The 12,478-nt window shown below is 40.4% G+C and overlaps 1 protein-coding gene across 2 annotated transcripts; it reads right to left on the bottom strand.

Annotated features, from left to right (window-relative positions):
- Positions 1 to 83: 83 nt before the first annotated feature.
- LOC126799519 (methyl-CpG-binding domain-containing protein 9) lies at positions 84 to 11,700 on the bottom strand. Of its 2 annotated transcripts, none has more exons than XM_050526735.1 (10): positions 11,165 to 11,700; positions 9,831 to 10,494; positions 8,458 to 9,564; positions 7,655 to 8,341; positions 6,396 to 6,701; positions 5,500 to 5,835; positions 4,920 to 5,015; positions 4,191 to 4,625; positions 1,864 to 4,080; positions 84 to 1,352 (listed from the first exon to the last, which is right to left on the bottom strand). In XM_050526735.1, the coding sequence occupies exons 1-10, from the start codon at positions 11,635 to 11,637 to the stop codon at positions 1,050 to 1,052; spliced, it is 6,624 nt and encodes a 2,207-aa protein (XP_050382692.1). In that variant the 5' UTR covers positions 11,638 to 11,700; the 3' UTR covers positions 84 to 1,049. The 2 variants fall into 2 exon arrangements, with proteins under 2 accessions (XP_050382692.1, XP_050382693.1); XM_050526736.1 differs by having other exon boundaries at positions 9,831 to 10,413.
- Between the last annotated feature and the right edge of the window lie 778 nt (positions 11,701 to 12,478).

Below are 12,478 nucleotides of genomic sequence, written 5' to 3'. Positions count from 1 at the left end.
TAGCTGAAGACTTACGATGGATTAGCCACATACCGAAACAGAAACCATGCGATTCAAAGAGCTATATAAGATGCTCAACTGGATAAACTAAAAATCTACTGCTATTTCACGAGTAAAAAACACAAAATACAAAAGGTTACATATCCACAGACACATTGCCAATGATGAGGTAACAAGCCGAACGAATCTAAACTATGATACAATTCTTCATATGAAGATTGCACATCAAGCTAATGGACTTGTAATGCATCTAATACCTGCTACTTTACTACAAAATGGAAGGCAGACCCTGAGATACTGTACTACAGAGAAGAGACAAAAAAGAAGAGAAAAACAACATTGGTCCCAGAAAGCCTCCAGAAAGATGAACTAATATAAACCTACACATGAATGACCTCACCAATGGCAATAACCAACCTAACTAGTAAAGGGTAAGACTTACGGTGGGGGTGGTTGAACAGCAGAAAACCCTCAAAACACATACATATCTGACACATAAGGAAGCCATCCAAAGAATGAAATATTGACTAAACCTGCTCAGCTTCGACAATTTGCCAATGTCTCATCTGTTTTCCCTTGTTAAATTAGTTCCCTCTATAACTTTATATGATCTCTCTTTTACTTTTTTTTTTCTGTCATTTGAATGTTTGATGCGTTCTCCGGCTTCTTCCTTTCCAAGCAACACTTTCAGGCTCAGCAGAAACCATTCCAAAATTGGGCCATCTGCATATATCAAGTTTATCCCGGTCCCTGAACGCACTGAAGCAGATATCACATAAATACTGCTTCTCATCATCCGCATCCAGTTAGCATGTCAGCTTTACCTCTATGTACAGATAAATGGTTCGGCAGCTGCAGCAGTAGCAGTGACCACATTCATTCTTCCGAAATAGTTGTCATGGTCTGGTCTAATCCAACACATCCTCATGTGGTTCAGCGATCAGAATGCACTGTTACCTAATCTGCACGCCGCTTCAAGGCCACTGGGAACAACCCATCCAGGTTGCTAACCACACAAAACCACAAAGCTAGAAACATATATCCCACAATCAACCCTCTGGTTCTTTCCTCTTCTTGTTGACTTTCTTACTTATCCTTAACTTTTCGGTTGAATCCACAACAGGCACCACATTCTGGTCAAGTATGCTGTTGGGCTCCAAGTCATCAGTATTATCTGAATTTGGAAGCAATTTCTCATACAAAATAGCAGCATCGAGGGAGTAAATACGCAAGGAAAGGGATGACATCGTAGAAGTTCGGGCTGCAGCTGAGTATGATGACCAATACCACCATTCATTCCTTAGGTACTCGGTCTTTATCATGTCCTCCAGCACAATTGTTGCTTGAACCATCTGACAAAACAAGTAGACTTGTTGGTTATTTTTTAAAACTTGGAAGTGCATTTACATAGCAGCAAAATATAATACGAAATTTGAACAGAAACAAAGAAGATAATCCTTCTAATCTGTCAAAGACAGTATTAAAATTAGGAATACATTATATAATTATAACTCAGGGTGTACAAAACAACTTTAAATGATTAAGTTGATGACAGGCTATTATCAAACATCCTAGCTCTGTTGAAACAGTGAAGTACTATTGAGTGGAAAAACAAATTGACCTATATGCTAATTTTATATCTTTAAAAAAAATTATCATTAAGGAGCCACCAAAATAAAAATTACATAGTAAGTCTAAAAATCAACTTTTGTTAGAGCTTTCCATCAAAGAGTCTATGCATGCTTCACCATGGGAAGTACTGAATTTTTCAAAATCCAAGACAAAACAGCCATCTTTTAGTGATTAGGAAAGTACTATCAGAGAGAGTGAGAGAGAACACTAAGAAATGTATACGAGACAAACCTCAAATATTGTCGATGCGGACTTGACAAATGCACGCCACGCCCATCTCCTTTCCAACTGTGCCTTTGATGGTCTTACAGCCTCTTCGGGTAGTGCAGCCTCCATGTCAAGAAGATTGATCTTTAGTTTTCTGGAAATCTTGGAAACTTTGCCAACTATAGGCCGCAAAGAGGTCTGGGGAACGACACAGTAGTGGCCAACCCCAACACTTGAAAGAGTACCCGAAGGTCTCATATTTTTTTGTCCCGGACGTTTAAAACTGGCCTTTGGAACTTCTGCCCCATCACCTAAGCCAGAATGACCGTTAAATCCTGCAGTGCCAGCACCAGTGTTTCCTTCTGAACTCGGTGCTTCAGCAGCCTTTTCTCCATTAGCAAGTTCACATACATCTCTCTGAGTAATCAGTGCAACTGCAGAATCACTGAGGTATGGAGATATGGATGGAACAAAAGATGGAATTCCTTTTGAACCTATAAGACCAATCTCCTGTATCAACTCCCTATTAGAATCATCTGTCACAAACTTGGAACAGATCTCCTCCAAATCATATGGACACACTAATCCGTCGTTCTGAAATCTAATCAAATTTGCATCAAGCTCCGAACCTACGGATCTGGAAGTCTCACCATTTGTCAGCTCACCTCTGCCATCTTCTCTATTTATCACATGATTCAGACTTCCCTTAACTATAGGAGGACCACTTATTTCCTTGCCCTTCTCAGAAGCTGCAGTACCTGAGGTGCACCGACCACCATTGTGCCCCTCAAGTTCAAGGTCAGTCATATAGGTTTTGTGACAAGAGAAGCAATGATGTCTACATGGCCAAATTGGTTCCAAACAATCACACCTGTGCATTTTCTCATCATTAGTTAGCCTAGCTCGCTTCTCCTGCTTTTCTATGGTATCAACATTTTCTAACTCAAAGCTTTGACCATATATCTTCTCCAAAAACATGGCTGCCCTAGTAACAAGATGGTTAGACATTGCAGCTTTTTCACCATTAGCCACTGACAAAGCCTTTGGGAGATCATCCAGAACTCGACTTCCAGTTTGCTGATACTTCACGAACCTAGACTTCTGCCAATGCAACAACGACTCTCTCAGCTCTTTTTCCTTCGGGTCATGGGGCTTTAACCAACCTATCAAATCATCAATCTCAGCATCAGTTTGATACGAAACCCAAGGTGAAGTTAATGCAACAGCGTTGTTTGGTTCAAATGAAAAGGGACAGTGAGCTTTAGATCCCTCTAAGGGCAGGTCACTTTTCATGCTAGTTGCAGCAAAGTTTTGAGAGATGGAATTCCTCCATACAGGGTCTCTGTGTTCTGCCATCTTCACCCCCTGCTGCATTGACACACTTCTATCGACAATAATTCGAGAGTGTTCACCTGGCATAGCTGAAGCCCAGTATAAGCCACCCAAAGAATCAATTCCCAGAAACTCCCTTCGCACAGAAACCTTGGAAAGGTCAGATTCTACAGCAGCAATTGATTCTAGCAAAAGTGACAAGTCGTTTCTTACAGAGTTCAACTCAAGGTTGTCAGAGTGCGAGTCATTTATAGCAGACATATGTGGAGGCATACAAAGTCCTTCCTGATCTGAAGGCTGAAAAGAAGAGACAACTCTCTCCACATCCTCCTGTTGTAGATCAAGGCAACCAATTTCTCTAATAGAGCCATTGGCTTCATGTGATAAAGAATCTGATAAAGTCAACTCCGTATTCCCCAAGGATCTATCATTTTTCTCAGAATGCATATGCTGAATGGAATTTGCTTCTCCATTAGCGTCTTGGACAGCAGGATAGCCATCTTTTTGCCTAATTTCAGCAATCACCGAATTTTGACTATTGTATTCTGCATTACTGACAGATGGGAGTTTATCAAACCCTAGGGCACTCTCTGATGCTGGCATACCATCCAAGACTATATTAGAGTTGGACCTGCCACTAAATGCATGTGTGTGGCCAAAACATTTTTCTTGGTTTTCAACTGAAGCAGAACTCCCTTCCTTTATGCAATCCTTCCCAAGGCTGACATCAACCTTTGCAGCTCTTGCAACCAAGAACTCTTCTCTAGACTTGAGGTTCTTCCACTCTACAGATAAGGAACGCAGCTTCTGCTGCAACTCGATCGATGTCTCAGAACAATGATCAATGTGTTGATGAGTAACACCTAGATTAAGCAACTCATCACATAAGAACTTCAGCAGGAAGGTTCTCTGCAACAAAATGAAATTGTTACCTAAGAAGTTAGTGAAGAATTCACCAAATAAACCTGACATTGCAGTATAACTAGGAAAGAGAACGTTAATAGGTTGAATAAGCAAACCTCATCCACGTGAAATTCCCAATACTCGATGTCTTCCATTTTCACTGCTAAATGTGTAAGAGACTCCAAGTAGACGCGTGTAACTTCTCCCTGAAAATGTTTACCACGGCGTCGACTAATGACATGAGGATGTCCCAACACATCTTGAACCATGTTTTTGCCAACAACACAAGATGGACAATACCAATTTCCCTTTGGGATCCTTGCAAGAGGAGGAATCAAACAGTAAGTATGATACTCAGCATCACAAGTATCACACAACAGTACGCTGTCGTCATCTTTATCAATGCCACATACTTTGCAGACTCCCTCATCCCAAGGGGCTTTGGGGAGATCACTCGTCGAAGCAACTAAATCATCAATCTCCTTTTTACTTTCAGCAGTTATGGTTTCCAACTTTGCATACTCCGAAAATTTATGGTCAAGAGAAACAACCTGCATTGCAAAAACAAAAAAACAAAATAAATTGGTTGGATTCATGAACACCCTGCATTTATATATGGGTCAACCCTGTGTTGTTGTCAGGATAGAGTAGACCTTCTACTCTTTATTGTTTGTACATTTTCTAGTCCATCTTTAAATCCTAATTGAAGAATCAATTCCTGACAACTAATTTAACCTTATTACAAATCAGCTTTTTAGGCACTGAGCAAATATCTGGTGACAGAAAAATTCATAAAATTCAAAGGAAACCGACAAGTGGGAAAGGATAAAAAAAAAAGTACAAACCTCCTCATATAATGTTTCAAAACTTTGAGATAACGTCTCAACCAACTCGACCAAGTCAGGCTGATCACCATAAGCAATACGTAGATTACTCCATAACTGCAACATGAAATAAATCACTAAACTTTAAAAAAAAAAAATTAAAAGGACTTCACCATCTACTCTTCCATTTGTAGCTTCAAATGTCCGATATTGGAATTTGGAAGCTAGAAATGAAATATATTATGCAACCATGAATCAATATCACTATTTACTGGCAGACAAAACACATAATATATGAAGACTCAAAACAAATTTAACCAGTTGGTTTCAATCTGTGTTTATATGTTAAAATTTGCACCCTGGATAGACAGAATGGTGTAAAAAATTAAGTGCTTACTCTTCTATAACGTATGTACTTAACTACTTATCAACCTATTATCATAGACAAGCAGGTAAAACAGTATCTGATAAAAGGGGAAAGAGAGGGAAAACAACTATTAGAATCTTACATTTCAATAATATCTACACTAATAACATTGGAAGAAATAAAATGTAAAATGGAAGTTTGTTACAAAACACCTCAAAATCATAGAAAACAGACCTGCCTAACATCCTCAGAGAAAGCTTCATGTGATCCGCCATAGGATCCAGCTGCCAATCTCAAGTCAATAGTCCTGAAGTCCAAAGGTCGAGACACCATGGCTGGAGACCCAAGGAGTCCCTCATCATCATTATCACTTGGATTCATCAGCTTTCTTCCCAGCAAATTGCAGAAGACCCTTGTGTCATCTGCAGCAGCCGCGCGACGAAATACAATGCGACATTTTTTCATAATAACATCAGAAATGGAGACATTAATCTTCCGTTTTTTTCCCTTCTCAGACTTCTGTTTTAAGGCTTCTGCCAATACATCTGCTAGGAGTGAAATAACCGCTTTCTGTGCCCAATCAACAAGAACAAATTCAGTATCACACGTATTTAGTTATAACACAAAAATGCACGTTAGCCTTCAGAGACACAACCATAGAAAAAGGTAAATTTTAGTTCCATAACAAGCACAAGGACGCAACCCTAAAATGGTGGTATAATTGACTGTTTATTAATATTATTAAGTGCTTTAAAAAAAATTAGAAGCTTAAGATGAGAAAGTTAAAAAGTACAACTCACATTAATACTTGTTAGCCACAGCATGACAGGATGGTCAGAACCTGGTCAGGGAACATATTAAAGTCTAAGCTAACTTCTCTCCTAATCAACTAGGCTCATAACTTATACCTATAGAGAATACAACTGGTTCCATAAAGGGCACAGGACAACAGAAAGAAGTTGGTAGGTCTACACTACAGCGAGTGGGAGGCATACAAATTAAATTAGTGTTGTGCCGGCATTGCATGTAAGATAACCCTGCTATTGCAAACTGTCACAATGAAAATTGCAGTTCTTATCTATCAGACAAAAACCAGTAGTTAATAACATATTAAGTTACTAACAAAGCACCTTTGTAGGTCCTGAAGCATTGCCCTTGTAAACTTCCTTACTGATCGAATGTTCCAGTATTTTCTTTGCCCATTCAGGTGGATCCTTTTCCAATGCTTCATACACACATTTTCTGATTCTTGTTCCCACATTTGTTGGCAGCTTTCTAACAGGTTCCAGCATCTGCGCCCACACTGGAATATTACCATCATTTCCCAAATTTGTTTCAACAGACACCGTTCCATCAGACTCTTCTTCTTCAATGGTGAATACATGAGTTTCCCCATTAAGTGAAGCAAATATTTTCTTTGTGGCGTCTGCAAGAAACTGCAATTTAAACAAATATGAACATTAATATGCACATTCATTTTCACTAGTCATAGCACCAAGTCTATATATTGCAGATATAAGCTGTTGAGAGATGCAAACAAAATAGGATGACACACAAAATCACAGTTACAGTACAATCAGAAGAAACCAATAAAATCAAGATCCTAAACCATTATCTCTCAAATAGCAAACCACTGCCTGTAGGGGAAATGACCATTTGAACAGAAACTGCCCAAAACTTGCCCAGTCCAAATATATCACGAATGTAGTAGTTCCCAACAATTTGAAAAGTCAAAGGTTTGAATTAAACTAATTGACCACATCAATCTGTTTCTGGAACGTAAAACTAATTAAACAACTGTTAGTGTTGAAGAGATCATGGACAATCCCTTTGCCAGTATTGAATGGTGAAGATAACTCTATGGCCCATTGCTTAAGGATAATATCAAGGTGCTGGCAACTGTTGGGTTATTCCAACAGCATAGAAAGCCAGTATTTTAGCAGGGAAGCTGCGGTTAGAGGTAACTTCTCAAGGAACAGAGTGATGTTTCGGGCTTCTAGATTGGCCCTGACAGTTACAAATTGGTGACTTTCCTATTCTGATTTAGAAGCTGTAGCCAGCTGAGACAGAGACATTGTTCCGGGTAGGTGAGGCCAGTAGCACAGTGTACTTAAGACTGCAGTTTGCCTAGGTCGTAGACCTCTTGTCAGCATCTAAACACTAGAAAGCTACCGATGACTCTTCTTTAATTGTCTCTCCTTTCTTAAATTTAAGATAATTAAAACAAAACTGACATGATTAATGAGTATGTATGATATGATTAAGCTGAAATTCTGAGCCAGATGAAGAGCACAGGATTGGGATTCCCCTGTCATTTCAGAACCTAATCATTTCAAAAGAATTATATAATAAATGTCATACCACCTCAAAATGATAAGATCTGACTTACAAGTGCATCTGCTTCCATCCCCGCTACTCCAGTTAAAGAGCCACAAAGGACGCCACCATCACCTTGTAAGCAGCGAAATACTTTACCGCTTTCACGTCCAGTAATTTCAGCAGAGTCAAGGTTTCCGTCCATGGCTATTACAGCCAACAGGTATCTTCGGGCCAACTCCGGCCAAGTCAGTTCATTAATTGGGAGTAGCTTAGATCTTTTCACAGGGATAGAACAATCAATATCTTTCTTTCTTCCCCGCTTTGACTTGAACTCTCCAGACTCAAAATTCGGATCAACCAGTGCAGCTACCTTGTACTGCAAATCGCCTATGAGCACTCTTAGCAGTGAGGCATGAGCCTTTGTCAAAGCTATGCCGGAACACCTATTGTAGGTTACAGAAGCGATTTTAGCTTGAGCTGCCTCCTTCGTTGCTCCAGTTTCCATATGAATGAACGCATGAGGATTTTCCTTAGAAACTGGTGAAGCGGACTTCGAGCTTGAAGATAGAACTAGATCATTTCTACAATCAACTTTATGTGCTTTCAAAGCTTTGGTGCCCTGAATTTCACTCTCATACTTCTCTGGTAGATCTGAGCTCGCAAACCAAGGGCTTATGAGTTCATCTTCAAGTTCACTTAATGAAAAAGCCTCCTTTAGACCCAAAATACCATGGAAGCGCCATAGTATTTCCCAAACCTGAGTATATAAGCAGAAGACGAATAAGTTTTGTCCCTGTCAATTACTTCACGTCTCAAAAGATAATCTAACAATCAGAATATATAAACAAACATTTGTAAAGAGCGTCCCCATACCTGATATAAGTCACCAACAAGTGCAGGAGGGATCCTCAAGCACAATGGCTTCCCAAGAGGAGGTGGACGGTCATTCTTAATTTGAACCCCAGCCAACTTAGCTTTTTTGGGCCTCCTATATAAAACATCTAGAACTTCCTCTTCCTTTCCATGCAACCCAGCCCCCATTTTGACCACTAGAACCCCATTTCCAACAGTTAGCAATGTTGAACTGTTACTTCTATCTCTAAGAAATTGGTATTGAGAACAGTACTGGGCACCGGGAAGCTGCTCCAAAAGTTCTTGCACAAAATCAACATCTAGTCCAAATCTATCATGGTCAAGCCATTTTGATATGTCATCACAAGCACCTGATTCATCACCTGACTGACTGATGGATGGTACACTGTCAGATCCGGGTAAGCTACAAAACCTGTCCAACAAAGTATGGTTCACCTGGCTACTGTCATTTGTTACAACCCTGTTATGGAATTCACTAGCATTTTGATGCTTACAGCAAAACTTAATAGCACCTCTCTGTTTATATAATTCGGAACAAGCATTAACGATCTTCCGCGACATACTTTCCCAAGCCGAAGATGATGAATGATCTTCTACTAATATCTCACCAATGTCATCCCTGGCAGCCGAATCAATAGACAAGCAAGATTCAGACTGTTCACAAACAGAATGAGTATCAAATTGCAATTGAAATGTTGTCTGAACATCACTCGCGTCATCTGAACAACCAGTCAGGCAGGAAAAAACATCATTTTCCATAGGCGAAGGATCTGACAGTATCATATGTATACTTGCATCATTTCCGTAAGTGTCATGACTGTCTTGATCACTTTGAGTGCAAAAATCACCAAGTGCTTGCCTAGATAAAATAGTTGAACCACTGGGAATCAGCAAGGCCGAGCACGAACATCTTCTGATCATAAAAACTGGACCAGAATCACCACCGTCTAAAACTTCACATATAAATAAGGAACCAGTAATCCTATCATGCCAACACGATCTATATCCTATGGGCCAGATCAAATTAGAGTCGTGATAAGAGGGCCTTTTATCAACTTCTCCTAATGAAAGAACAAAGAAATCTTCAAATTGGACTGGAAGTCCCTCCTGAAAGTAAGACAGACAGAAATCAGCAAACCAAAGATAGATAAAACTTTGAGTTACCATGAACAGATGAGCTGCTAAGCCTTTGTCCTTTGCTGCCCTGTTTAGCTTTCTAAAGCTGACTACTTTCCCGCCTCCATATACATTTTTTGTTCTTGTATTTTTTTTTCAATCAAAAGCTGATGTTAAAAAAAATACAAAAAACTTAAGCTTCTGGTTTTTTTTATCTTTTCATAAAGAGATAACAATCAGAATACTAATAAGCTTACACTATTGTGTTGTGGCCCGATGCATCCCAAGCCCTTTGATCCAACTTCTGTATGTTCTCCATTATTTACAAAACCACAGGCAGAAATTTCCAAACTTTCCTTAATTTCAGTGACTCCATTGGCAGATAAACCTTTTGACTTCCTTTTCCTGGGTTGATAAGTTTTCTCTATCATAGGCAGAGACCCTTCTTTTCTTACTTCAGACCCCATAGAATTGCCAGATGTCAACCCAAGATGGTACGCAACTTCTGATAACGAATCAAATGTCTTTCCATTTGGAGCACAATAAACTAAATATGGTTCACTACTGTCTATTGACTGTTTAAATTCTACCCGCCAGCCTTCCTCGAGCACTCCATGCCTCTCAGAGACAAAATCTCTAAGAGCCTGCAGAACTATGTCATTTGAATTCGGGGATGATACTCTAATAGCTGTATTATTACTTCTCCTATGCCTTCCGACTGGAAAACTCATTTCCACTTCATCAAATCTTCCACTAGCAGTCTCCGTATGGTGCAATATATCTTCGTATTTAACTGCTTGTGTCGAAATTCCTGAAGCTTTGTTCAAGCCAAACCCATTTCTGGAGTACAAGAAGTTTGAATAAGACACTGGAGCACCAAAGGGCTTTTCACCACAAGAATTACCACCGGTAGTGTGCTTTCTATAATAAAAATAACTATAAGCAGTAATTACCAATGGACAACATGCATTCAAATAAATTTACCAAAACGCTAATGGACAACAATCAATAATAGACATGAGACACATAATATAGGCTCATCGAAAACACAAAAGAAGTTACAACACGTATCTACAACAAAGGAACAATGAGTGAAAACAAGTCCACCACCTCCACACAACATAATTACTAAACGATTAAGTGTCTGAACAAGCTCAAATCCACCCTAATACATTGTCGTAACTGTCGTAGCAACAGCGCGCATGCAATTCAGGAAAAAGTCAATCTTTACCATCATTCTTTCACATTAAACAGAAAAACAAAAAACCCAATGGTGAAGTGCAATTCTAATGTGCGCCACCATAACAAGCTCAAAGGATTACAACAATGCATGGCTTAAAGACTAAGGCTTTTACTCCCGGAGACAAATGTAGCAGACAAGATCATGCATTTAACTGAGGATTAGTAACTCTTAACTATCATTCTTCTAAACTAACCTCCCGATTCGATCACCTAAGTCTTTTTAAGTTCAATGCATCATTATAGCTGAGCTTAAAGAATCGAAAAACGAAGCCTTTACTATCATCATTCTCTTAATCCTAATTTAAAGAACTAAACTTGAGTATTAACAAAATGCACTAAACAGCATTACCTCAACTCCATCACTCCCTCCGCCACGTCAGCCTCGCCGTCGCCGTCGCTCGGCGGCGAAGCATTAATATCCAGAATCTGCTTGGACTTAACACCAAGCGGCCACCGCTTGCTCCTGACGCCGCCGCACATACACTCGCCGCAGACCCACTCGTCGAGATTGACAGCCTGGCGGCCGCGCATTCCGGCGCAGGCAAGGTGGAACCCCCGCTCGCAGCCGTCGCAGACCACCACGTGTCCGCGGACCTCGGGCTTCCCGCACGACGCGCACGCCGAGCCGCGCCCCGCTCCGCCGGGAACGCCGGCGGGGCCTCCCGGCGGCGGGGAGGGGTTGTCGTGGTAGTACCGCACCACGTCGACCGAATCCGGTAGGGTTTCCGGCGAAGGGATCCTCTCATTCAGATCGATGTCGAGCCCCGCCCCCGTCCTCTCGGAGTCACGGAGCTCGTCGGGAGTTAAATCCGTGGTTTCCATCAACCTCGTCGGCGCCGCTCACTCGTCGTCGTTGGCGACCTCACCATTGTCCAAAAACAAAAACAAAAACAAAAAAAACAAAAACGAAAATCAAAATCTCTCAGCTCTTCTCTTTCTCTGATCGGACGGCTGAGATTCGACGGAGATGGAGGTGGGGAGGCTAAGAAGAAGTAGAAGAGAAAACAAGGACTGGGGAAACTCTCGCTCTTTCTTTCTTTCTTTTCTCCTCTCTCTTTTTTTTTTCTCTCTCTCTCTCTTCTAATTTTGTTGTTTTTGTTTATGTGATTTTTAAAAAGAAGGGAGGGACTGTAAATTTGTAAAAATTGGGATGAAGAAGGTGAAGAAGTGGAAGGCAGACGCGCTGGGGGTTGGTGTGTATAGTAGTCTACTCGCGCTACATGAGCGACACCTGTAACTTGTTGGACAGATTTGCAGTTCCTGTACTGGACTTCTGTGTGTACTATTTGCAAACCAAATCTAATCCGGAGCTCCTTCCCGGGTTTAGGGTTTCTATTCTCTCTCTCTCTCTCTCTCTCTCTCTAGACTTTGGAGTTTGACCCTTCCATTGCCCCTACAAAAACACTGAAAGGTTCATCCGCCTTTGATTTTTATGTGAAAATGGTCAACTGGAAACTGGATTATATTTTTGTTGTGTCCGCGAGAGATTTACGAGCTTTTTTTTTACTAGTTCCGGTGACTGATTATAAATATTTTGGTTGTTATGGTAGATAGTTTCACGTCACAAGGTGGTAACGTCTTGTAATTTTTTTTACGAACGAATTCTGAATATATTATAGATTGACCTTATCCGGCATAACGTAAGTCATTATGTGAGATCTTG

Source organism: Argentina anserina, chromosome 6, assembly GCF_933775445.1.
Source record: "Argentina anserina chromosome 6, drPotAnse1.1, whole genome shotgun sequence".
NCBI lineage: Eukaryota > Viridiplantae > Streptophyta > Magnoliopsida > Rosales > Rosaceae > Argentina > Argentina anserina.
This window is presented reverse-complemented; position numbering and strand designations above follow the sequence as displayed.

What these genes read in the sequence shown, in the direction of transcription:
- LOC126799519 (XM_050526735.1), bottom strand. Translation starts at nt 11,637, where the DNA reads ATGGAAACCACGGATTTAACTCCCGACGAGCTCCGTGACTCCGAGAGG. An exon ending in GAGGGAGTGATGGAGTTGAG is followed by an intron (nt 10,495 to 11,164) that starts GTAATGCTGTTT and finishes TTTTTATTATAG; the next exon opens with AAAGCACACTACCGGTGGTA. An exon ending in GGGAATTTCACGTGGATGAG is followed by an intron (nt 4,081 to 4,190) that starts GTTTGCTTATTC and finishes ATTTTGTTGCAG; the next exon opens with AGAACCTTCCTGCTGAAGTT.